General features: G+C 38.2%; 1 protein-coding gene across 5 annotated transcripts in view; it reads right to left on the bottom strand.

Annotated features, from left to right (window-relative positions):
* Window positions 1-275: 275 nt before the first annotated feature.
* Window positions 276-27,121, bottom strand: part of kcnab1a (potassium voltage-gated channel subfamily A regulatory beta subunit 1a) — a gene marked incomplete at its 5' end in the record, with an annotated part of 118,009 nt that continues 91,163 nt past the window's right edge. For 4 of the 5 annotated variants that reach the window (XM_079245805.1, XM_079245807.1, XM_079245806.1 and 1 more), the window contains 11 exons: window positions 276-525; window positions 8,188-8,276; window positions 8,550-8,670; window positions 8,819-8,913; window positions 9,209-9,329; window positions 11,823-11,908; window positions 14,973-15,059; window positions 15,207-15,250; window positions 16,161-16,205; window positions 18,228-18,272; window positions 18,865-18,944. In XM_079245805.1, the coding sequence (XP_079101931.1) occupies window positions 436-525; window positions 8,188-8,276; window positions 8,550-8,670; window positions 8,819-8,913; window positions 9,209-9,329; window positions 11,823-11,908; window positions 14,973-15,059; window positions 15,207-15,250; window positions 16,161-16,205; window positions 18,228-18,272; window positions 18,865-18,944 (903 nt within the window). In that variant the 3' untranslated portion in view covers window positions 276-435. The remainder of the gene's footprint in view (window positions 526-8,187; window positions 8,277-8,549; window positions 8,671-8,818; window positions 8,914-9,208; window positions 9,330-11,822; window positions 11,909-14,972; window positions 15,060-15,206; window positions 15,251-16,160; window positions 16,206-18,227; window positions 18,273-18,864; window positions 18,945-27,121) is intronic. The other variant, XM_079245809.1, reaches the window with a different exon arrangement.

Genomic DNA, 27,121 nt, shown 5'->3' with positions numbered 1-27,121 from the left:
AGACATTCTGTCAGTCTTGGTAATTAAATATCAAACCAAAGTTCCTGGGAACTATAGGAAAGGCTGCTCTAAGCCTTGCATAGTTACATCTACTTACATATGTGGCCTGTTACTGAAAGGGGCACAACTTTATCTTTGGGACAAAGGTTTATCCACTAAGTCGTGTTTGAGGCTGCAGAACATTGACACTTATCTTGGCTGAGTTGAACTGGACCTGAGCTGAACCTGGTAGAGTTGATCAAAAAAGAAGTCTCAAACACATTGTTACAGTATGCAACGCTGGACTTAGCAAGGCTGTCGGTTCTGGGATGAAATAGACTGGAGCTGATTGGGGCTCAAGGATAGGGCCATGGACATGAACACCGAAGGGTCCAAGATAGAAGTACGGTGAAGTAGGTAGGTGCAGCTGGCCGCTTGGTAGTCCACCAGTCCGGTCTAAGAGCGATAGTCCTTCTTACTGTATGGTCTGTTACCAAGGATGTGATCGATGTCGGACACCACATGAGAGGTCATCTTGGGAAGGACCTGGATGGGAAAGATAATGAATATATTTGACTGAAGGCAAGATGAAAATCCTTGTTGGTACACATTGAGTCAATAGGTCGTTGGGTCAGGGGTTGCTTTTACTGTCACTTTCTGATGCACAATGGACAGGACAAGGCAAGGAGAAGGATTTCAACTCCACCACTTCAAACTGCTGAGTTTCACTTTATTTTGACTGTGGCCCTAATAAAAAAAAAAAAAAAAAAAAAAAAAAAAAAGACAAAAAAAACAGCTTTTTGTTCTTTTCTTTAATAGAGGAACATCCATTTAAAAAAAACAACAAAACAAAACAAAAAAACTAGCTATGAGAACAAATGCTAAACTCCACTGTGTTTCTGCAAGAGGAGTGCAGCTATGGAACAGCTGCAGTAAAGAAATAAAATCATCTCAATCAATAGCAAAATTTAAACAAATGATAAAAGATGAGATAAGTAAAAGTTATGAGGCAAATAGGGTTATCTTTTTCAAGCAATGTATGTTGAATTCTATGATTTATTGTGTGTATTCAACTGTATACAGTTTAAGTTTCATTGTAATTTAATTTAATGCTTATTATTGTATTTTCCATGCTGTGAAAATGTTACGGTGTCATTGATAAGGGGGTTATGGACTAGATAAGTGTCCAACTTCTTCCAAAACCCTTTTCAAACTTAAGAAGCCTATTTTATTTGTTTGTTGTAACCAATATTTGTTTTTTTAAAAGTCCTTTTTAGTTCTGAATAAATAAAATAAAATAAAAATAAAATAAATAAATATATTTTTGTGTATAAACAGCATTGCCTTCCCTCATTGTTGTCACGGGCTTCCGTGCAGGTTGTGACATGACTTCCTCCACTCTGCCATACTACATACTTGGTTTAACACTGGAAAACCTCATGGTTAGGCAGGAAAATAGACAATAAAATACAGCATTACTAGCATTTTTCAGGTTAATATGGCACTGCATTGTGTAACTGTTACACTGCTGGAGTAGAAAACTGCATGCAGGTTTTTAATGTAAAAGGGGTATTGTCTGCCTTTTAAAACAAATGCAGTGGGTCTCTGTGAACAGTGAGGGCATCTTGTAATAAGCATTCTGTTACCTGTGCCTAGCACTGTTGTTAGCAGGTAGTTTTTTGTTTTGACTGATTAAAAACTTGGTCAAAATGAACTAAACTGAATTCAAGGTCAGAGAGAGAGATTTAAGCAGCACTTGGATTTATTAAGTCTGATCATAAATCCATCTGGCTTTGCAGTATAAGACTAATTTACTGTCTCTGATCCATTACCCCTGCGTACATTCCTAGAAACTGTAAATGGCATTTTTGGACTCAGCGGATGCAGTATCTATGGGTTTAGAAGTTCCCCAGTGCACGTACAGTTTTGGAGTAGCTGAATGTAAAATCTGTGAATTAACCCTTAACTTTCACACTTTCACAGAGGCCAGAGAAAAATATTTCTCTCTGTTTTTCTGTCTGTTTTGAACAAGAATAAACAGAATAAATGTTTTTAGCAAAAGGTTGGGATGTTAAAAAGAATTAGTTAATAACAATGTAACAACAGTAAAATGGTTGAAATGTGAAAAGCAATGTTATAACGCTTGGTTTAGGTTTTATATACCCAAACCAACTGGTAGATATGGCTCAAGCAAGTTTATTTCCACAATTTTTAAAAGAAATTCATCAAAGCCACTGCAAATTTGCCTCTACCAAATGGTAGATACGGACCTTAAAAGGTCACCATGCCAGTGTTGTGCCAAATTTCAACACTGTAGAATCTGATTTATTGGCTTTTTTTTCACTTTGGGTGTTTGATTAATTTGAAAGTGGTTTCTTATTAATATTGCTATTATTTTAATAGATCCAAAAAAGGAAAATTGTTAAATTTGTATATTTGTGGCTTGCATGGTTCTGTCAAATCTAACCAGAATCAAACATCATTTTACGCATTAGTCCAGCAGTGTGTGCTGAAAAAGAAGCTGTTAGAGTTTGTTTGCTGCCAAGAAAAGACTTGGGAAGGCAGCAGTGCAAGAGGATGCTCACAATATGTTGGCTTTGCAAACAATTCTGCTAATTGTCCCTAATTCACTTGGGACTTCCCATTACCGATCAAAGTGGAGAGTAGTGGAATTAGAGGGACTTCCGGATTAGCGTGCAACCAACATGGACGTTTAGCCAGAGGCTCCGATAGCGATTGCATAAAAACCCCCTAAATTCAAGACAAAACGGGACTATTTTACAAGCTATATTGGAATGATAGGGGGTACAAAGACTAGAAGTCAATCAAAGCGTAAAAAACGACAAGAAGGGAAGAAAATGGAAGAAGCGCAACACCACGAGGAAAATGTTAGCGTGGTGCTACAAGCTATCCAAATGGAATTGCGTGAATTCCGCAATGAAAACAAAGAAGACCTTCAAAAAATTAAGCAGGAAATCAAAGAAGACTTGAGAGCTGAGTTGAAAGAAATAAAGAAGGAAATCTATCAAACGATATCTGCAAACTCTGAAAAAATCAACACACTCGAAAACAAGCTAACGGAGGCTGAAGCACGGATAACTGAGACAGAAATATTGACCATAGCCATGAAGGATGCCCTCCTCAAAGTTATGGAAAACCACAAAGTTGTACAAGGAAAGCTGACGGATCTGGAAGGGAGATCTAGGAGGAACAATATCCGCTTGTACGGGATTCCTGAGGGAAAGGAGGGTGACTCGGTGCTACAGTTTGTGGACAAGATGCTAAAGACGGCACTTTCGCTTCCTGCAGACATGAGCTTGCACATCCAGCGAGCCCATAGAGCATTAACACAAAAACCGGGTCCAAATGCTCCATCGAGATCAATAATAATAAGCTTTCAGGATTACGTTACTAAAGAGAGTATACTGAAAAAGGCATGGGCAGGCAAAGTAATGTATGATGATCGGCGCTTATTTTTTGACCATGACTATGCTACAGAAGTGGTGCAGAAGCGCAGGGAATATGTAACCATTAAGCGTGCTCTAAAGGAGAAAGGTGTCCGGTTTCAAACACCGTTGGATAAAATACGCATTCATTGGGACTCGGGTGTGCGTTCATATGGCAGCGCAAGGGAGGCTGCCTTGGAGATGAGGCGGAGAGGATTCTCGGTGCCGCTGCCGAACTCTAACCCGGCGGAGATGAACAGGGAGCTGGAGAGTCTATTCCAGACAACGGCACGACAAAGCACTTAAGATTAACGGGACAAATGAAAAGGAGTATGCCAACCAAGACGTGGAAGACGAAAGCTACCTTTATTTGACATTTTGTTGTAAAGAAGGTCAGGAAAAGTACGGAGAACTTTTGATGTAAGCAACGGACTTCTTCTGTATCATAAAGTATGCTATCGGGCAACGTTGGACTCTTGAATGTGTGAAACGGCGTGTCTCACCTTCAGAGAGGAGCCCTCTACGAAGAGAAAAACTCCTCAGCCTGCCAACGGGGACTCGGGGTGCCAAGGACTTGCCCCAGACTGGAAGTCAGGTTTTCGTTTTTGCTTTATGTTTTATTTTACTACTCTGTTGCAATATAGTTGGCCATATGTTCAGGCCCGGTTCTTATCTTGTCTGGGAGACTTAAATACATACTTAAATCGACTTTATGCCGTATAATAATATAAAGTTTGTGTCACTAAATGTAAATGGGCTAAATAATCCAGTTAAAAGAAGTAAGGTTATGACTAAGTTGAAAAAAGAAAAAGCCCAGGTAACTTTTTTGCAAGAGACCCACTTATCTTCACAAGAACACGAAAAATTGAAAAAATTAGGTTATAGAAACACATACTATAGTTCTTACAGAGAAAGTCCAAAAAGGGGAGTAGCAATTGTTATAGCAAATATGGTCCAATTCGAATGTTATAAAGAGGTGACAGATAATGAGGGCAGATATGTGTTAATTAAAGGAAAACTGGAAAACAAACTTGTTACCTTGGTTAACATATATGCTCCCCCTCAGAGTAAGAAGAATTTTTATAAAGAGGTGTTTAACATAGTTACTCAGGAATCTGAGGGCCTCTTGATTTGTGGAGGAGATTTCAACGTTGTGCTGAACCAGAACATGGATACAACTAGCACCAAAAATGGCAATAAACGTATAACTAGATTAATGAATACACTAATAAATGAAGTTGGATTGGTAGATATATGGAGAGAGCTTTACCCTCAAGGGAAGGACTACACGCATTATTCTGTCCCTCATGCTGTCTATTCTAGAATTGATTATTTCCTAATTAATATTGAAGAAATTCATAATGTTACAGAATGTAAGATTGATGTTTCAGATGTTTCGGACCACAACATGATTAGTCTTAAAATTAACCTGGACGCTAGGAAATTGAACACTGCATGGAGACTTAACTTGAGTATATTAAATAGAGAAGACAACATTAAACAAATTAAAGACGAAATTAAAAGGTATGTCGAAGAAAATGATACAGGAGATGTGAATCCTGCTATCCTCTGGGATGCATTGAAGGCAGTTTTGAGAGGTAAATTAATAGCTCACACAACTGCACAAAAACGCGCCAGGATGACTGTGTATAAAAATTCAATTGAAAAACTTAAATGCCTGGAGGAAGAACACAAACAAACTGGAAATGAGTCAATATTAAAACAAATGGTTGAAACATGAAAGAAAATTGACGAAATTCTTCGAGGAGAAATTGAGAAAAAAGCAAGATTCCTAAAACAAAATTATTATGAAGCAGGACCCAAAGCAACTAAAATTTTGGCAAGGCGACTGCGTAAACAACAAGAATCAGTGACTATTAAAAAAATTAGAGATGCAGTCAGTAACCAGTTGTACTGCAAACCAGACCGAATAGAGAAAGAGTTTGAAAAATACTATACAAAATTGTGCTCTCAACCTTCAGCTGCAAATAGGGACATAATCAGACAATTTCTCAATTCACTTGACCTACCTTCTATTGGGGAAGCTCAAAATAAACTAATTATGTCGCAGATCACAGATAAAGAACTTGAAGTGGCAATCAGTAAACAAAAATCAAATAAATCCCCAGGCAGTGATGGATTTCAGTCTGAATTCTATAAAGTTTTTAAGGAGGAGCTCAAACCCTTACTTTTGTCATGTTTTAACTGGACCCTAAAACAAGGAATGGCCCCTCCGTCATGGAGGGAGTCAATTATCACATTATTACCCAAAGAAGGAAGAGATAAAGAAGAATGTAAAAATTATAGACCTATATCCCTTCTAAATGTGGACTATAAAATATATACCTCAATTATATGTAAAAGATTTGAGACATTTTGGCTAGATTTAATTGAGGTCGATCAGACTGGTTTCATTAGGGGGCGCCAAACACAAGATAACATAAGGAGAGTACTTCATGTTATTGATAATGCTAAACATACAGGTATTAGTACAGTAATAGTTAGTTTGGATCAAGAAAAAGCATTTGACAGTGTGAGCTGGGTGTATTTATATGAAGTGTTGGCACGCTTTGGATTCAAGGATGATTCAATTCAATGTATAAGGACGCTATATCATGAGCCTACAGCCAGAATCAAAGTTAATGGCAGTTTAACTAATAGAATCTCCCTCGAAAGAGGGAATAGGCAGGGTTGTGTGCTCTCCCCTTTGCTCTTTGCATTGTATGTTGAGCCACTTGCACAAGCGGTAAGGGAAAGTCCGATTCTACAGGGAGTTACGGTAGCAGGGGAACAACATCGTATAGGACTCTTTGCGGATGATGTTATTATCTTTCTCCAAGATCCAGAGTCCTGTCTTCCAAATCTAATGAGTTTATTTCATGCATATGAGCATTACTCTGGCTACAAAATAAATATAAGTAAGACACAAATCTTGTCGTTCAACTACTTGCCCTCTCAGGAAATTAGAGACAAATATAAATTAAAGTGGAATTCCAAATCTATTAAATATTTAGGTATAAACTTAACTGACTCAATTCCAACCATGTATGACTTAAATTATAATAAAGCAGAAGAGGACATTAAAAAAGACTTTAATAAATGGTCAACATTGCCACTAGATTTTAGTTCCCGAATACAAATAATTAAAATGAATGTTCTCCCCAGATTGTTTTATTTGTTTCAGTCCCTTCCGCTTTCTGTCCCTCAAAGTAAATTCAAAACATGGGACAGAATGATTTCGAGATTTATATGGAATGGGAAAAAGCCACGAACAAAATATAGCATTTTACAACTCCCAAAAAACAAAGGGGGAATGGCCCTACCCAACTTAAAAGAGTATTTTTTAGCAGCTCAACTGAGACCACTTGTTTGCTGGTGTAGACTGGACTATGAATCTAGATGGAAAGATATTGAAAAAGAAGTTTCAGGCTATAAAATTCAAATTTTTTTATCTGATAAACTGCTCATGACATCTCTTAAAAGTAAAATGAATCCAATTGTAAAATTCACACTTGAAACGTGGCACTCTGTTATAGAAAAATATAAATTAAAAGAGCAGGTTCTTTTACTGAAATGGTATAGATTTGATACTAAATTCAAACCAGGACAACTTGATGAAGCATTTCAACAATGGGAAATAAAGGGAATTACGGCAGTCTTTACTCTGTTGAAAGAGGGCAAGTTCATGAGCTTTCAAGAACTTAAAACAAAGTACAATTTAGATAAGAAAGACTTTTTTAGATACTTACAAGTCAGAGATTACTATATGAAAGAAGTTAAACCAAAACTTATAGACACTACGCATATTATTATTGGGGTAATGATAGATTCATATTTGCAAAAAAAATTAAAAGCCATCTCAGCCCTTTATAACTCCTTGAGGGGAAGCAGGCAGGAAACGACAATGTATCTTTAAAAAAAATGGGAAACAGAATTGGAAGTTGAAATAACAGAGGACGAATGGTTCCAAATGTGTGAAATTCAGCACAGTACTACAAATTCATTGATATGGAGGGAATTCTGCTGGAAGAATTTGACACGATTTTTTATTACTCCTAAAATCAAAAGCAGACAGACACATACTCCACAAGAGTGTTGGAGGTTGTGCGGAGAAATTGAGGCTAGTCACGCACATATCTTTTGGAGTTGCACTAAAATCACTAGATATTGGGAAGAGTTAGGAACAGCTCTGACAAAAATTCTGGGTTACAGCATTCCAAATACTTGTCTTGTGTTGTACCTTGGTAACATAGTACATTTTGTTAAGAAGGAAGACATGTTTATTACGAAGGTGGTCTTGGCGGCAAGCAAGAAGGCAATAACAAAAAGATGGCTGAAGCCTGATCCTCCTGTCCAGGAAGACTGGATCAAGATTGTGGAAGGAATATCGATAATGGAAAAAATGACACATAATCTTCGATTGAAAGGATCTAAATATGACAAGCAGTGGGAAAAATGGATCTCATTTGTAAGTGACACACAACACGTAGTAAACTACTAAATGGAAATATCGGTGTAATGTGAAAGATATCAAAAATACCCAGACAGATGCTCTATTGTTGTCAATTGTGTTTTTGCAAGTTTCTATTTCGTTATTTAATTTCTTGTATGAGGATTTTTTTTTCTTGTGATTTTTGTTGTTTGTGTGTTTGCATAAAAACCAATAAAAAACAAAGTTGGGAAAGTGGAGAGTAGTGGAGGATGGAGATGAGGGAATTCAGATAAAACAGTAACAGGTTTGTGTGTCTCTGCATGTCCCTACCTGTATGGCCCCAAGGTTCTCAGTGAGCTGCTCGGGGTTGGACGTTCCCAGAAGGACAGAACTCACACCTTCGTTTCTTAGACACCACGCTGGGGGAAACAAGAAACATATGCTAATACTAAGCCAACATCCACTTCATGGCACAAGTCTGATTATCAGTGGTTTGAAAGAAACCACAAGAAACCACCTAAACGTTTGATCTGACATCTGACTAGACACTTGTGTCCCTCTTTTTTTGTCAGAAACTTTGTTCTCATTCTCAAAAGTGCCAACCAGCAACTTCCTCACATCTTGTATGAAGAGACCCTGGTCTGACAGATACTAAATGTTTCCACGTAGTATTCATCACAGAGATGTCTTACCCACAGCCAGTTGGGGCAGGGTGCAGCCCAGCTTCTCTGCAATGTGGTTGAGCTCTTTCAGCTTGGCCTGCTGCTTCCTTCCATCCTCACTGACTATTTTCTCCTTCAACCACTGATAGGACTGGTGGGAGAGGAGGAGACATGCACTGAATGAACAAACTATGGAAGGGTAAGATATGTTAACATAGCTTATACAAATAAATAAAGAAAAACGTTGAAAAAACATCAAACTGGTAAAAGTTTTGTAAAGGGGACTGTAACAGGATTACCTTCATGGAGGCCCTTGAAGAGTCAGGGATGCCATTTTCATATTTCCCTGTGATGATGCCACAAGCCAGTGGTGACCATGTCATTGCCCCAATTCCTGTCACCATGGAAACCAAAAGAAAGATAAACAGACTGACTTGATAAGATGTGCATGAGGAAGACATGTGAACATATCTAAGTGAACAGTCTGTGGAGATGTAAAAATGAATGAGACAATGAAAAAGGATGGATGAGTTTTATCGCTTTACCTAAGACAAAAAATAGACATCAGTAAGGCCAGACTGTCAGGTGTTGGTGTGCTATTCTCTTCGAAGAGGGGATGAAAACGTATCCTCATCATCAGTAGGCGCGTACTGTATGAGATGGACTGATTTACCGACACGCATACTTGCCTATTTTATGATAAAGCTCAGGAAGTTGCACCTCAACTTTCTCCCTCTGGAAGAGGTGATACTCTGCCTGCTCACACACTGGGGGGATCAGATTGAACTGTCTGGCCACAGAATACGCCTCCTGGAGATTAAAAAGAAGGCAAACGAGTGACAAACAGACAATCACAATGCTGTAATACAATCTTTTTCTTTTTTTCATCCTATGTATTATGAATTAAAATGCAATGCTTTTAAAATGGTCTTTGTAGTGAAGAAAAGAAACAGAGAGATGAATGCATGCAAAATAACTGTTTGGGCATGATCTTCTGTGAGCAGGTAAACTCTGAGGAAATAAAATTAGAAGGCAAATATTCAAATGCACATCTCACAGTAAGATGCCTAATCAATATTCTGAATGACGACTCTCTGAAGCTTCATATCTACAGTATTTATACACCATCATGAATATATTCTTATCTATTTTCCCTCTGCAATCCCTAAGAAGACATGCAGTAAAACACACTTTCATGTTTCTATCTTCACAATCTCCTCCTTTTACCTAATACACTCTCCCATCCTCTCTAACATAAACCCAGTCATACACCTAATCATAAAGCCAGTGTTTCCATGCACTTATTTCACCTACAAGAGTCCTTAAAGCACTACAAGCACAATGAACGTCTGATCTCAGAAATACACAAAAATAAATCAATATACACATAAACAAATACAAACATGATTAAATTGTCCCTTCTTAGAAGACCATTTTATTTAGTTGTGTTTCTGCAATCATTCAACCAACAAATTACCAGTTGCCCTTTGGAGCTGCAACCCATTACATCTGCCTCCGGGCTGTGTGTGGCCATTTGTACATGCACTGTATTGCTGACTTGTCACATACACTTGGTAACCCTGTTTATTCTCTCTCCCTTTCATTATTGATGCTATCTAAATTACAGAGCTTTCATCTATGGGCTTATGTTCTTCAAAGATATCTGCTCCCTTTCACCAGGGAGAGGATGCATCGGACTGTGGGAGGGAAGACATGGGAAGAAAGGTGTCATGTCCTTGACTGGCACTTAAGGCGTAGTTTAGTCACTGACAGGATGTTTAATTACCGTAGTGAGATCTAAAGCAAGTATATTGTTTGTGGCAAGAGGAGGAACCATTAAATGGTGTGTGAATTCTTCACAGTCAACCGAGTTTTTCCATAAATGTTCACTCCTGTTAATCTATTCTTTTTTTTTTCCTACTTGCAAACAACATTGCCCTCCAGGGATTAAAAAAAAAAAACATGTTTGATCTGAAAAGAATTGAGTATTTCATGCCATTGAATATCACATCTATTATTTAGGTCTAGTATAGATAAGTAACTCTTGGCTAGAAGTAGATTTCAAACCAGGTTTTAAACTTGCCGATGCACATACATCAATACCTTCATTCACGTTGACAATTGCTTGGTTTTAGCTTACAGCATGTTAAATATGCATGAATGTTTAACTTGAGTGCTGTAGACACATGTTAAGACTGTAAACTACTACACTTGATTGATTTTGTTTCCTATGGTCATTCATTCCCCCTTCCAGAAAGCCACTTAGCAACCACTTCATATAGCATTACAAAATGCCCATTATCAAGTTATAAGTATCATGTTCATGTGAGGAAAGGGTTTATCTTTTGTCTTCATCCAAAGTCTATTCCTAAAAATTAACCCATTGGCAATCTTTTTTTTTTTTTTGCAAAACATCAAACAACAAAATGTTTTCTCAGTTAGGAAGGCCAAGAATTGGATACTGTCATACTATCTTATTTACAGGTATGACAACAAAGACTGAATTCACTAGTTTTTTCTACCCAACAGAGAAAAGTTTCAAACTGCAAAGAAGTTTTATAATAGTTGTTTGGTGGCTTTCCATCAGTGTGTAATATTCTTGTGCTGTTTACAAACTATTTTCTTTGCTAAAAATCATCGTTTCCGACGATGACAAAAAATAAATTAATAAGCCTTTTCATCCTGGTATTACTCTAAATTCAACACACATTAATATTTGCTGAAGATAACAATTTACTGTGTAAACTGGCTTTTTAAAGTGGAATTGCAGATTCTTCACACTTTGTTGCCCTTAACAACTGCTAATTCAGCATCTTGCTTCTGGTCTCTTCTCTGACCAGTAAAAGTCAGTGGAAAGTTCAAAGTTTGTCACCTCCTCCAATAATGATGTCTTGGGTTTCTTTACAGTATCAGCCATGGTGTGCTGCCTAAACACAAGTCTAGTCACTTATGTGTGAGACCCAGTGTGGCAAAGTAAAAAGCAGCTCAGATGTGATGCAACAGGCGGGGGGGGGGGTTTGACAAAAGAAAGTTGCGCATCATGGTTTCTCAGCCACAGGACCTTTTCCCTTTTATTGAATTGATATTATTTCATATAGTCATTAATCCATGATTATTATAGTAATTAATAAATATTTTTCAAACCAGAACATCTCTGTAACATTTCAGGAGTCTCATTCAGATGTGCAATCAGCTTATGTTAACTTTGACTGAGACAGTGAACCATTCTTTATTCTGTAAGAATGCTAACACATGCTCTTTAGTTAGGCTACTCCATAAGCAGCAAAGCTCCTTGTGTCTTACCATGATCTCCATGGCTGTCCACCGAGACGTCCCCCAGTACATCGCCATGCCTTGGTTTATTACATAGGTCATTGCTCGAACAATCTCTGTAGAGAAGCACATTGCCACATCATATAACTCAGCTGGGTCCAGAATCGTTTGTTCATTTATTCCATTACAGAAACTACCAAAGGATCAAACACCAACATAAAACTTGGAATGTTTTCTTTTTTCATCAAGAGACACTATTAGAGACAGCAAAGTGCACAGAACAAACAAACTAAACCAAAAGAAACTTTACCAAAAGCAAAATAACAAGGTTCTTTTGTTTCCATGGGGTGAATAATAGAAACCTAACATCAGGCACATGCTGGAAGTTATTTGTCTGCAGGCAAGCTGTAACAACAGTGGCCAAGCAACATAAAAAGCCAGTCAAATATAGAGAAGACTCAGACCCAGAAAACAAATAACAGAGAAAGTGTTTTTTTTATTGTGTGAGGTCAAAACCCCACAAAAGGGTAAATATGAGACAAACAATGGCTTAAAAAACTGAATCAAGTTATGTGTAGACTGAAGAAAACAAAGCCACCCACGTCTTGGAGTCTCTTACCTGCTGATGGCTCATCACCCAACCCTAACAACTTTAGGGACAAACTAACAAGCTCACACACTAATGCCCCTCTGATAACATTCAGGCTGCTGAATATTTAATAGAGCAATTAGCTCCAACATTGCTGACTGGGCAAGCCAACAGCAGTTAGAGCCAACAAAAACTCAGATTAGTACTGTTATTAAGGCTATTCATCATTGCCCAGCTCTCGCTGTAATTACAGCAATATCCTTCACTGTGGCAGCACTCCTGCTCTGACTTCTCATACTTGGCAAGAGAACAAATTATATGAGATAAGAAATATAACAAAAAGACTGACAGAAAAGATAAAGGCTACTGGCAGAATGATGAAAAAAGATATTTGAAGAAAAGTTAAGGATAAAGTCACATAAAAAGTCAAGGGGTTCGAAAAAGTACTTCAGAGGCTTTTGTTGTTCTCTTAGTGTCACAAGTTATAATAACTAGCCTGCTGTCCTTAATGACATCCTGCCAGGGTAAATAACACACAATAGACAAGCAAACAATTCAATTTCTTTTCTACCGTTACCCCAGTCTTCCTCTCCGTCCCTTAACCAGCCCATTTAAATGCAACCTGCCACAATTTCCTGCCAATGAAAGAGGGAAAAAGTGCAAAACTATTCTGGGAAAACTGATGAAATGACATAGGAAATGGGTAATAGCATCTCATGGTAGGGAAAAGTGCAAGGAATGAATAAAAAAAAAGCCAAGGCATAAGACAAGCCAGAAAAAAAAAGTGTTTATGAGGGAGCAACATCAGATAACCAGCTTCCCCAGTACGCAGGGTCAGTGTAGAGATCCTAACGACGCCAGTGTTTTCTAATGGCTGAATTAACCGCCATCAGTCATATGAACACTGCAGTGTCAAAGTAATGTCCTATCCACCAAAACACTGGGACCACTTGCAGGTGAGTGGTAAAAGATAAGGACTGGAACATTTTCTTTTCCATTAAGTGGCTCACTGGATGCATGAACACTGATTAATAGATGACGGATGGGCAGTAGGATGCTCTGTGGTAAGAAGGTTAGTCGATGGACGCAACTTTATGCACTGTGTATTTCTGCAGACTTTGGGTTGAGACATTCATGTGGATGCTATTGGAAATGCTGCCCAGCCTATAATACTGCAGACTATGTACATATGCAACTTTTCATTGACAGGGACCTCTTTCTACAGGAAATTGTAACCTGACACACGCTATAGAAAGTTGGAGGGGTTCATTGAATACGGAAAAGAGAAGCTAATTAATAAAGTAAAGAAAGAAACTTGACTCTACCTGTATGCAAAGTAAACAAATTCTTTCTAATGGGTCTTTTCTAATATGCATGTTATATATGATATGCTCATTCAACAGAAGTAAACCTGACTTATGTCTAGTGTAACAGGGTTATAGTGTATGCTTACATTTACTGTTGTTTAGAGACCATGTAGAGATCTTGATACTAAAAATATAAACCATGTCAGCAAATTCATTATTTTGCTGCTTTTTGACTTAAATTAGCCTCACAAGTACAAATTAACATAAAACCCCAATTTCATTGCAACAACCTTACCTATGACAAAACCATGTTAATTCAAAAAGCATAAATACCTGTATTAATATGTATTCTATTCTCAGAGAAAAATAGGATCAAGAAGTGCATCAAACCCATGGCTTACTTCCCAACGTTTTCATACCTCCAGAATCAGGAATCATACATGGACACCACATATAATATTTTCAGCTCATCTAGTTCTATACTTTCAGTCTCTCAATCCAAATGACAAACAATATCAACGAAACAGGATTCATACGTTTCAGAACTAAATAATGATGAAAAAGGATTCACCTAACCGTTTCCAAAATAACCAGTTCTGTGGTTTACACACTCCAGTCAAGCCTGTATATCTTCATAATAACTTGTTTTAGTGCGGACAATGACCTTATTAAAGTGTACAGGTGAAAAGGAAATTTGTTTCCATCGAACATGAGACTGAATTAGTTAGCTAAATATCCATGTAGGAATAAATGAATGCTTATATTTCCTCTTTGTCTGAAGCTGCTGCAGCTCATCAGCCAGGTTGGATTGAAATCTGGACGACGACTGCAGTTGTAATTGCCTCGTAACATGCCTACAAAAACATTTGCACTGACACCAAGATCTATGTCTTTACACATCATTTCCGTAACGTTGTCAGATATTTGTAATGACAACGTGAGCTGCAGTAGAAGTTGCACCTCCTTGTCTACTGCTCTGCTGCGGTGGTCTTCTCCTTTGCTTAGTTAGGATCTGGTGGCAAATAACTAATTTCCTATCAACAATATTAAATCCAAACTCAGTAAAACAACAAAGACTGAGTTTTAAAATGTATCATGACTTTCTCTTAAAGTCCCTTTTCTTGTCATTATAGTCTTGAGACATATACATAAGCTAATTTCCAAAACAAATCTGGCATCTGATAGTCAGACTAGTCCTTTACACAAAGTATAATCGACTGAGTTTGGTTTCTTAAATGAATAAGAATATGCACACAGTAAATGAATATTGATAAGATGACTCACCCTCCATGGGTGTGTTGCTGTCGGGGCGGTTGGCAAAAACAACATCTACATACTCCAACTGCATTCTTTGTAGAGAGCCTTTCAGACCTGAGAGGGACACCAAAAGTGCAATTATTGAAGAAAGAAATACTGGGTGAAAAAGAGAAGACTTATTCTGGAGAAAGTCTTAGTTTCATCCATCGATAATCTTACAGCTTTCTTTGTATCATAAAAGAGATGGAAATTTAATCTCACCTTCAATAATGTGTTTCCGAGACAATCCTCTCTCTGTCTCCGCTCTGATAGAAAAAAAGGACATGGAGTTAAGTTCAACTTGTGAAGCTTTTGAGTCAGTGTGGGAGTCTTAAATAAAAAAAAAAAAAAATGGAGATTTTCTGGGGACAGTGTATCTCCTAAACAAGGTTGCAGTAGAAGGATTTTCTGGCAGACAACAAGAAATATTTTTAACCAACTTCAACCATTTATGGAAAATCTGAAACCCCTTTCAGCTGTCAATCATGTGGCTCAGTCAGTGTTGATGCCGAGACTAGAATCTACATCTAAGGCTGTTTTATGTAAATAGGTCAGTGTGCTCTCAGCTGTTCATTATGCTTCCAAACTCTGCAAAGGAGACAGGATGGAAGCTGACATATAGGAACATAAAAAATTCTTTGCAATTAGAAAATCATTTCAGCTTTACCATCAGATATATGATATATATATATAAGATACATACCATCTCATATATGTGTGTAAATTCTGTGAAAATTTGTATTTATTCTCAAGGTTGTGAACACAGAAAAATAATCACATATGGAAAAATATTGACAAACTGTCTGTGGCACAAATTAGCTGAACTTTAAACAACTTTTAAATTAACAGATTAAACATTAGTTTTCTTGTCGCAGCCTGAAGTTATAGTATACACTCCTATTAGGGACTGTGCAGTTTTTCCTAAATCATGTTTACATTTGCTTCTCTGTGTGATGAATGATTTATGAGTTTGGCAGATACCTTAAGAATTGCTTTGCCATTATTGGCACTATGTGTATTTTACACACACACACACAGCCCAAAGAAATATTTACAGGAAGAGAGATGAAAATGTCCACTGTTTTCTTAGAAACAATATACGAATAATGATTTTTACAGAAACATACTTAAACACCACCAGATAAGGGAAATTAAGAATGAAAATTTCTTACTTACTTTCCTCCCCAGTAAAGCTTTGTTGTAATGACCAAACTGGACCGCCTAAAGACATGGAGGAGAACAAAAACCAAACAGGGAACACATGCTGCATTAGAAGGATTTCTAATCATAGCATTTCCACTGTGACTACTTTGGACCAGAGACACTACGCTTTCATCCGACTAGTGTTTGTTGGTAACGATGTATCTGCCATGGTAAGTCATGGAAAGTTGAATTTCTATTAATAATATCTCCTCCAATAGGAGGAGTCTACTTTTCCCACTAAAACACTTTTCAAATGTCCCCAGTAAAAATGAAATCAAAACTGGATGACAGCTTTATTCATCACATTTGTACAGTTTCTACCTAAATTCACTCTAGGTCTCTACCTTCATTTCCAGTCTCAAATGGGTGAAGGGTTAGAAAAATTCAGTGGTTCATATAACAGGTGGGAGTAAGCTAAAAAGTTTAATACTCAGTTAAATTAACCATAATATTTTAACATAACACAAGATACTGCAGGTCATTTCTGTTATCGCACTACTAGAAGTTATACACTACCAGTCAAAAGTTTGGACACACTAAATTAAATCCAATGGAAAAGTGTGTCCAAACCTTTGAATGGTACTGTACTAAACACATAATTTTCATCACGTAACAGTTTCATCAGGTAGGCACTGTGGCCTCACAGCAAGAAGGTTGCTGGTTCGATCCTTGACTGGGGCGAAGTTTGGACAGTGTGTGGAGTTTGCATGTTCTCTCCGTGTATGCGTGGGTTCTCTCCGGGTACTCCGATTTCCTCCCATCGTCCAAAGACATGCATGTTAGGCTAATTGGTTACTCCAAAGTGTCCATAGGTGTGAGTGTGAACATGAGTGGTTGTTGGTCTGTGATGGACAGGCAAGCCGTCTAGGGTGTACCCTGCCGTTTGCCCAAAAACTGCTGGGATCTGCTCCAGCTTCCCTACGACCCTTCATCGGATTAGGCGTTTAGGATAATAAGTGGTGAGGACCTAAATACAGACACAAGCAGCAGGACGGTGCAGGAACAAATGTCTCAGCCCAATAACAAACTGACTGGGCTAGAAATCTAAACACGCAAGAGCAAGACTGAGAAAGCATCAAAACAAGGGAAACACCACAATAAATATGACCTGACATGACATGACTACACACAGTGACAATCTGGCAAACACAAACTGGAACTGTGGGGTACAAACACACTGAGGAACACTAGGGAGACATAGGCTGAGTTAGTTAACTAAATTAAACCAGGTGAACTAATGAGAAGGGGGTGAAAATAAAACTGAACACACAAGGGGAAAACTTACTAAATACAACAAGACAGAACTCAAATGAACTTGAAAAAAACCCCAGACCTGCAAATAATGACTCTAATTATCACTTTTTATTCACTTTAGCCACTTAAACTTTCAACAAATAGAATTTCATCTTGTGTTGCCACTTCTTTCCCCAACTCATAAATCAGCAGTTTCAAGACAATAATCAGGCCAAATTGTCAAGCTCTGCATACCTTAACTGTACCAGCATCAACACGCCCACCGGTGTAATGCAGCCACCCTAGTACATGACACTGTTGGGAGCTGCATAATGACAGAACATCAGCACTTGTGTCTAGAAGCTATATTTTGAACTGTGTCATGCTGAAACATTATAATGTGGTAAACTGTTGCAGAGAGAGGCTTCATCAGTTCCTTTATATTACTTCCAGTTTATTTCAGGCCAGTTTATTTCATATATATATATATATATATATATATATATATGTGTGTGTATTTGTGTGTGTGTGTGTATATGTGTATATATATATCATCTCCATTGGAAGTTTCCAAGTTTCCATGTTTGTAGAGTATTTTAAATTCAATGAAAATGAAATGAAAATGCCTGCAGGCTCATTGTTGGGCAGTGAGTGTTACAAACTGCTGTATGCACGGGAACCAAGTGCACAGCAAGTTATCATTTGAGTAAAGAAAAACACACACATGCACACATATCATCTTTCTAGATATTTTTCTCTTTCATGCAGAAGTGTAAAAGCAATTAAACACAATAATGTCATCATTACCTCCAGCACTTCTTCTTGATAATGTTTCCTAGAATGATTTCAGCCCTGCAAGGCAACACAAATAAAATGACATTATTAAACCTGCAGTTTAAAGTATTTCCATTACAGCCTGCAAGTCATTTATATAAAACTTCAACCAGCCTCTGTGACTACTAGTTGGTTGATAAGTGGCTAGTTAACTTCAACAATGTCTTTTATGAAATAAAAAAAAACTTTCTCCTTTCATGCAACTTAATCGGAGAGATTTTGAATTAAAAGAACGTACCGTAATATTATTGTAGAATGCATTCTAAATTTATTTCTATTTTAGGGCTAAATGAAGATGCTCTTCAGTGACTGACTATTTCAAAAGATTTTCTCCAGTCTTTCCTTGATATTTCTGTGTGACATGATCCCTTTCTCCTCCCAGTTCAAACCTTGCTTCCTCGTCAGGGAATCTCAATCTGGGAATCTCAGATTGTCGACACATGCTTAATTTAAGATGATGTGATTGTGATGTGAATCAAACCTATGGACCAAATAAGCATGAGAAAAGCTTTCCTTAAGACACAGAGGCGCCAAACATATGTATCTGATCCCTCTAAAACCTGACTGTTATGAGCTGAGCTATATTCAGACAGATTTATATGACACCCACCTGCCACCTGCGTAGACTTCTGCAGTGTCGAACAAGTTGACTCCACTCTCATAGGCAATGGTCATTAACTGCTCTGCAACCTGCCAAGGGATCATAAGCAAAGACACACACATACATACACACACACAAATACAGAGAGGATATTAAAGTCCTGGGTACACAACAATTTGTTCATTTTTGTTTTATTAAAACTAAAAATCTTATGTTAAAAGGCTCTTTAAGATTATATTAGTCATCCTTTAGCTATAAGACTTGTGTCCATGTTTGTAATTATTCAAATGTTAGTCAAAGGGTTACAGAAACACCAATTTAAAAAAAACCACAAAAAAAACATGGCACCTAATCAACGCAGTTTGACCTCATGTTTTATCTAAATATCATTAATTGATGCATTTCACACAGATGGGCTCCCTCAGAGCATGAATATTATTAAACTACAACACATCCTGCTGCATGACAGTCAACACAGTGACCGACTGGACAAAAAAATACTAAAAGCCACAACCTGTTGTCAGTGACTCTACAATATACAATCTGGTGAAGAGAGCATCATCATACCCATCATATTCATGAAGTTCATCAAAAAATATTAAAATGATTTCAATGAATCTGTAATCAAGGCTTGCAGTCTAAAGCATTAAGAGGTTTTTGCTTAAGAATTAAAATATGTAAATAATAAGGTCAGTATTTTCCAGCTCTTTTACTTACTGTTTATATCTAAACAGCTGAGTGCAACTCTAAGTTTCCATCTTTGAAGACAGAACCCCTCCTACTGTCTGATGTTGCAACACATTTACTGCATGATGACTGACTTCTGATGCAACGATCATGCAGTCTTTGTGTTTGGTTGTACTCTATATTGGTTGATGTGCAACCTTAATTGAACTTCTGGGATTGCAGAGCAATTACTCGCAGAAAGCCACTTGACTGCATAATGTGCACCAGTCTCAGCTCATTTTTAGTTAACTCGCACTTTACTTATGTACAGAAGTTTTGCATGTTTTTTATGTTCCTCCTAATTTCTGCATTTATGGTGACCATAAATCATAAGACCAAGATCCAATTTCCCTGTGGTGGATTCCCTGTGAAGAAAAAAAAGGAGAGAAACACTTGGACTATAATAGGAGTGTATAGGAATTCAAACCACAATCATTTCCCAGTTAGAACTGTGATGGTGTGGCACTGAGAACATTATATGTAACTATTACAATGTGTTTATGTATTTCTTTGCTATTGTGTATATGTGTGTAAGTGCATCCATGGTGTGTGGGAGTATGTGTTAGTTGCTGTTCCAGTAGTGGCAGACAGCAGAGGTGTTGTATTTAGAGAAATTAGATAATCTCTCTCCCGAGAATTCACCTCAGCCTATTCTTGGTAACCAGCACCAACTGGGTTGTAGTCTAAGCGTATGGTGATGTCAAACTATGATAAACTTCAATAACATCTTGCATTTGCTGCATCTTGGGTCTACTTCAGAAACAAGTTGTGCTTTTCTTTCCGTGCAAGGAAGAGACTTGTTGCTGCAACATTTCTTCCTGTCATGGATTATGGGGATGTTTTATATACTCATGCCCCGCTTCATGCTCTGAGCATGTTGAACTTCATGCCCCCCTGTGCTTCATAATAAACTGTGGTCCACTGACTTATCACTGTGACATGTACTCCCAGGTTGGTTGGCCTGCTTTGGTGACTTGTCGGCTCACACACTGGTATGAATTTATATACAAAGGACTCATGGGACTGCTCCCAGTGTATTTGAGTGTTTATCTTCAGAAGAAGCCTAATGGACCTTATGCTCTCCGTTCCTGTGACGTCTCCTTGCTGTCTGTCCCTAGCGTCAGGACAGAGAAAGGAAAGACGGCTTTTCAGTATCGGGTACCTACAGACTAGAACTCTCTGCAAAGGACAATTGAACTTTAACATCTTATAACTTTATCCCAGCCTAAAAACAGAAATTTATTTTTAATAGAGGATCTATATGTCAAGATGTTAAAGTAGTTTGTTTATGCCGCTTTTCAATGTTCTGCAGTGCAGCATCGAGCCACTATTCTGGGATTCATAGTGTGTCTGTGCATGCCCACAGGGGAACTCTGCAGGGTTCGTTTAAAGTTCCTCACAAGGAAACATTATGTAGTCTCTCTTGTGACCACTTTTTTCTTCATTTTCATCAGAACTACAGTAAGTTCTCACTGCGTTGTCCAACATGCATTGTGCATTCTAGCAATGCAGAACAGCAACGCTCTACATAACTACAGTTCAGTCCTGCTTTGAAATGGCAAGTGGAGGTGAGAGGAGAGCAGCTGCAGACACAGCATACATATCACTTGATTTGTGTGCTTATGATTAGTTACAGGGACTTTACGAGCTGTCTGCAGAAGATTCTGACAGTGAAAAAATCTAAGTTCCTATGCAAGCTATGTCTACCTGCACCCAAAAAGTTAATTAGAACATAAGCCTCATCAACTTCTAATTTGAAGAGACTTGTAGAGTTGAGGCATTCATCCAGTATGAGAGGATGTTTGCAAGTCCTTACAATTAAAATTCATTAGGAAAGGGCAAGACCCCCTGCCAACAGTCCCAAACAACCCAGTTCACACTGCCTGCAGCCCTCAGGGGTATGACTTCCCAGCAACAGCTTAGCTGGTTGGTTACAGGTTTCTTATTCAGGCTATGATTGAACAGCTGATATGAACTGAACTATGAACTAGTTCAAAATTGAAACGGTGACCTTTAAATCTGAGCTATTCATTTTAAACTGAATGCACTGAACTTTTGAACCAGTTTACAAAAAGCATAAACTTGCACAAAACGGGTCTTCATGCATAACATCTGGTATGCCTTGAGTTATTCTGTGAAGTACTAAGAATCATTTGTGCCCTTGGAATTAACTAAAAATAGTACAATGATCCTTGGTCTGTGTGCTAACAAGAAAAAATTAAACTTGGATTCTTTTTCTTTGGTCTTCAATTCCCTGTACTCTATAGTGAAAACAATGATCTGGCCTTATTTGGCCCCTGGACTGTATCTCTGACACCCCTGTTTTAACCCCCAAAACACATGTTGTACTAGCCTTAGTTGTTCTGCTTTTAGTCTCTACATCACATCAAACCATGATGGAAGCGACCAATCCTGCTGCTTTTACAAAAATTTTCTCTGTGTGTTTGCATGTCACATTTTTCTGATGGCCTCAAAATATTCTGAAGGTTAAGGAGACATTGTCTTATGTTTGAGCTCCCTTTTTTCTAAATTTTCCATCCATTCATTTTCCTTTATTTAGAGTATTTATGAGGATTTGTTTGGGATCATTTATCATGGAAGTTAGAATGAGACTTCACTGAGGATTACTGTGCTGCCTGCAGCCACCTTGGCAGAGTGAATGCAAGTCAAAGCAGGCTTTATCATCACATTATGAACTTTAAACAGAATAATGAGATTTAAATAACATAATATGACGCTATTAGTTACCATAATAATCTATGATTTTAGACTGATCCATTCTTTAGACAAAAAATGTGTCTCCCCATGAAAAAATGTACTACTTTGCATTCTCACACAGTTTAAGCAGGACTGCACCAGACTGAATCCACTGGGAAGAACTACGACGTTGTCAAATGAGAATTTTCTCCCTTTAGGGAGAGTTCAGACCACAATGAAGCAGGAAATCTGAAAGAAAATGGCATCACCTGAAAAGGACTCATTCAATCTGAAGCCTGGCCAGGCACTGAGAAAATGAGAGCAGAATGGAAATCTTAAGTCAGATAATACAAAGGTCATAAAAAGAGGGGCAATTCAGGAAGAGACAGGGGATCAGTAGCTATATGAAAAGGCAAAAGGGATTTATTTTAAAAAGTTTTATTCTACAAATCAATCTCAAAGATAATAATAAGCAAGTACGCTCATTATAAATTGATGAAATGAATGAATTAATGAGTACTTAAGGAGGAAAGTGGAAAAGAATAGGAAAAGAATAAACTTATATTAACATGCTAGCAAAAGTAAAGAGGAGTGACTCCTTTTGTTTGGCAAGTCACTGTCAAAGAGAGCTTAAAGTGACAGCAATGGGGTCAGAGGGTATGTTAGTGATGAAGCATCACTGCTTACTCACATTTATGACTATGTCTGACTTGTAGACATATTTAATGGACTGAATGTGACTTATGGCAGTCAGATGGAGACACGCTGGTGGAGAGTCAAACACAAACTGCAGGAACTATTTTGTTTAAAACAAGCACATACTGAACATAAAACACGTTCACCTTTGCCCCCACCAGGAGAAAAATACTGAGTCACTGAGTCAAGTTGCAGGAGCAACTAGGTGGCTATGCCTCAGGCTTTTTCTTTTTTGGTTATTCTGGGGTGTAAAAGGTGGTAAACAAATGGATTCCCACTGACGGAGATTTTATGACAAGAAGAATGTTTTCTGTCTCACAACCCCAGAATCAAGGCTGCAGTTGCCTCCCACACACTGCCCACACTGGCTCAAGAGAGGACAGTATGACTGTGCTGCCTCCTCTCCAAACTTGCTGCATCAGAGTCACCATCACCAGGATACACTTTCTACAAATTCACTATGATTTATGGATTCACTTTCACCATTTTAATTTGTTACCCCATGGTCATAAATGTTCTACATGGCTTAATGCAAAGACAAGAATGTAAAGAAACTAACTTTGATAACGCATTCATGACAGGATCATATTAGCAATGGGTTATATCCTTTTTTTATTATTATTATTTAATTTTATTTTGATTTAATTTTAAAACTACCTAATCCTAAAATATCCATGAGTACATTTATTGGAAAAAATCAAACAAACAAACAAAAATAAACAACATTCAGACTTTTGCATTGAATTGTTTTGAGATTTTTTGTGTATTTCATAAAGAGAAGAGATACAAGTGCTCAAATGAGGAATATTCAGACACATGATGACAGTGACATTTAACATGGTAGCATGGGACATTTTAATCCTACAGATCGAAATGTGATGGTGGCTCCTCCGATCTTCAAATGTTGGGGAATTATTAAGTTGCACATCTGCTGAGAGCCGTTCAGTCAGAAGCACCAATGTCTTTTTCTCGCTCAGGAAGAATACTCTCTTTTCTATGTCTGCTGAGAGCTTAAATACTTTCCTTACCGTTGAGTCAATCATGTAATATTGAACATTAATTTTGTGAGCCTACCACCTTGTTTCTTGTAAATCTCAGCTGTTCACAAGTTGCCTCAAGTGCATGAAGAATACCAGTGACATTAGTAGTCACCGGGGACATTCAGAATAATGAAATGGAAAAAGGACGCTACAGCTATGGGGATGCCAGGAGAGTCGACAGCACCAAACCCTGAGGTAAAAGATGTTATAAGGTTATATAAGCTTTCTGTTTCTGTGTCCGCTGAGATGAGCTGTGTTCTTTTCTGTGTCGCTTTAAGTGTGCTTGCATATGTGTGTGTGTGTGTGTGTGTGTGTGTGTGTGTGTGTGTGTGTGTGGTGACCAAGGCTAGGACCCTAAGAGCAACATCAGAGTATATTAATGTTCATCAGTAACAGCGTAAAGGGGACCTATGTTAACATATGAACTCATCATGAGTTGCCTTGCAGTTTGTCCTTCATGGTTTGTACAGTGGTGTTTGTCATTTATATAACTGTATACATCTGAACTGAAATATCTTCAAGAGAAAAAAACAATCAAACAAATAAAACATAGATATGATATTATGTAGAAACTAGTGGGTGCAATGTATGTATTTCCATGTGCTAGTTGGATGTGATGTTTTAGGATCCGAATCCAGGCAGCAATAGCTGAAACTAAATATTTCTGGTAACTGTCAATCAGTCTTGCACATTCACTTGTCTGTATTGTTACAACTATGGCATGTCAGTAGGTTTGCTCCCATACTGTAAAAAAAAACAAAAAAACTTGTTTAAATCCTTCAGAAAACACGTGTGTTGGATTAATTTCAGCTACAGCGGCTTGTGAGGTTATGGTCACTGTTCTTCTGTATGATGCAAAACATGTATCAAGGGTCATCTGCAGAGCAAAATGCTGCAGTTTCACAGCTGAGGCAAAAAAAAAAAAAAAAAAAGTTCTTTTGACTCATTGCTCTTTCCAAAAATAGAGATGCAGCTTGGGGATGACTACATGACAATGTTGACATTCAGTGTTTCACCACATCTGTCATGATGTTAACTTCTGATATCTTGCATCACTACCAAGCTAATAACATGGGTTCATTTGGCCACAAATGAATCACAGGGCAGATGGAGACTTTGAGGACATGATTCACAAAATCCTGTCACCTTTTTTCTTTGCATTCAGTCATGAATAGCTGTATCTAAACCAGCGTTCACCAGTTCTGGTCTTCTAGGGCTACTTCTAGGGCTACTGTTTATGTTGCATCGCACCTTAAAATGTATAATATTAAGTCTAGCATTTTTATTTTATTGTCAACATTCATCAACATTGCAGAAATATAGAACATTTATTATGTATCAAGCCAGAATTATCAGCGTCTCGTCATGCAAAAACACTAAGCAAATGTTATCATTTATGTTTTATAAAAATTAAAAAGAAAGCTGCTCTCTTTAATTACAGCATGGGTAAATATAAGTAGGAACAATTTAAAAAGATGCATATGAATAAACCATATGGGCATTAGAACTTTGTCATTCATCCAACCATGTGGTGTGACAACTGCAGCATCCTCCCTTAAAAAATCGATGCAACAGATGTTCCATAATTACAGTGCTGTAGTTCATGTATCATCCCCCGTCCATGCAGTTGTTGCTCCACTCCATGTGACATGATCCAGTAGTAATTATGTTGGGTTTTTTTTTCTCTTATCTGTATGTTTATATTGGGATCAGCAATGAAGCTCTCTTCTCACTAATGTACCATCCATCCATCCATTCTCCGCTGCTTATCCAGGTCGCGGGGACAGCAGCCTAAGCAGGGAAGCCCAGACTTCCCTCTCCCCAGCCACATTTGCCAACTCTGCGGGGGGGTCCCAAGACGTTTCCAGGCCAGCCGAGACATATAATCCCTCCAGCCTGTCCTGGATATCCCCCGGGGTCTCTACCCACAGGGACGTGCCCATAACGCCTCACCAGGAAGGCATCCAGGAGGCATCCTGACCAGATGCCCGAGCCACCTCAAATAGTTCTTCCCCATGCAGAGGAGCAGCGGCTCCTCACCCTGTCTGTAAGGGAGAGCCCGGTCACCCTGTGGAGGAAACTCATTTCAGCCACCTGTATACGAGATGTCGTTCTTTCGGTCACAACTCACAGCTTGTGATCATACACACTCAAAAATAGAGGTACCAGCTTGTACCTAAAAAGGTACAAATGCTTGTCACTGGGGGTGTATTCTTTTGAGAGACATTTCTGTACCCTTCAGTTCTGGTCTATTTTTGTACCTTATCAAGTTCAACCTCACCTTATCACGTTATGTTATTTTATGTTTTCCACAGCATTAGGTCTGGTCCATTCCACTTAGCAATATTATCTTATCTTTAATCTAGAAATAATCTTCAAAAACTCAAAATACTGACCAGACATACACTTAGTTTGCAGCATCTGACCTTCATTGTCTGGTGTAGTAAATGACTGTTAAGTAGTACTACTGTCATCACTCAACTCTGCTCCAGTTTGTAACATTACAGCCATTAACATTACATTTTTCAGTGCTGCAGGTACCCTTATGGTCAAAATGGTACAAATTTGTACTTTATGTCACTTTGAACCCTTTTTCGTACTCTGAAGGTGTGCTTCTGGTCTCTTAAAGACCAGTATTTTACTTTTGAGAGAACATTTCTTTAAAATGTAACTATAGGTAGAGAAATGTCCTTATCTTGAACCTCTATTTTTGAGAGTGTAGGTGAGGATAGGAACGTAGATCGACTGGTAATTCGAAAGCTTTTCCTTCTGACTCAGCTCCTTCTTTACCATGAAAGACTGGTGCAGAGTCCGCATCACTGCAGACTTCGCCTGTCACGCTCCATCCTTCTCTCACTAGTGAACAAGACCCTGAGATATTTAAACTCCTCCACTTGAAGCAGGACCTCACTCTCGACCCAGAGAGGGCAATCCACCCTATTCCGGCTGAGGACCATGGTCTCAGATTTGGAGGTGCAGATTCTCATCTCAGCCACTTCAAACTTGTCAGCGAATCGCTCAAGCAAGAGCTGGAGATCACCGCTAGATGAAGCCAACAGGACCACGTCATCCGAAAAAAGCAGAGACCCAATCCTGAGGCCACCAAA

Source organism: Telmatherina bonti (assembly GCF_933228915.1).
Source record: "Telmatherina bonti genome assembly, chromosome: 9".
Lineage (NCBI taxonomy): Eukaryota > Metazoa > Chordata > Actinopteri > Atheriniformes > Telmatherinidae > Telmatherina > Telmatherina bonti.
Note: the sequence above shows the minus strand (reverse complement) of the source record. Positions and strands in the feature narration are given on the sequence as shown.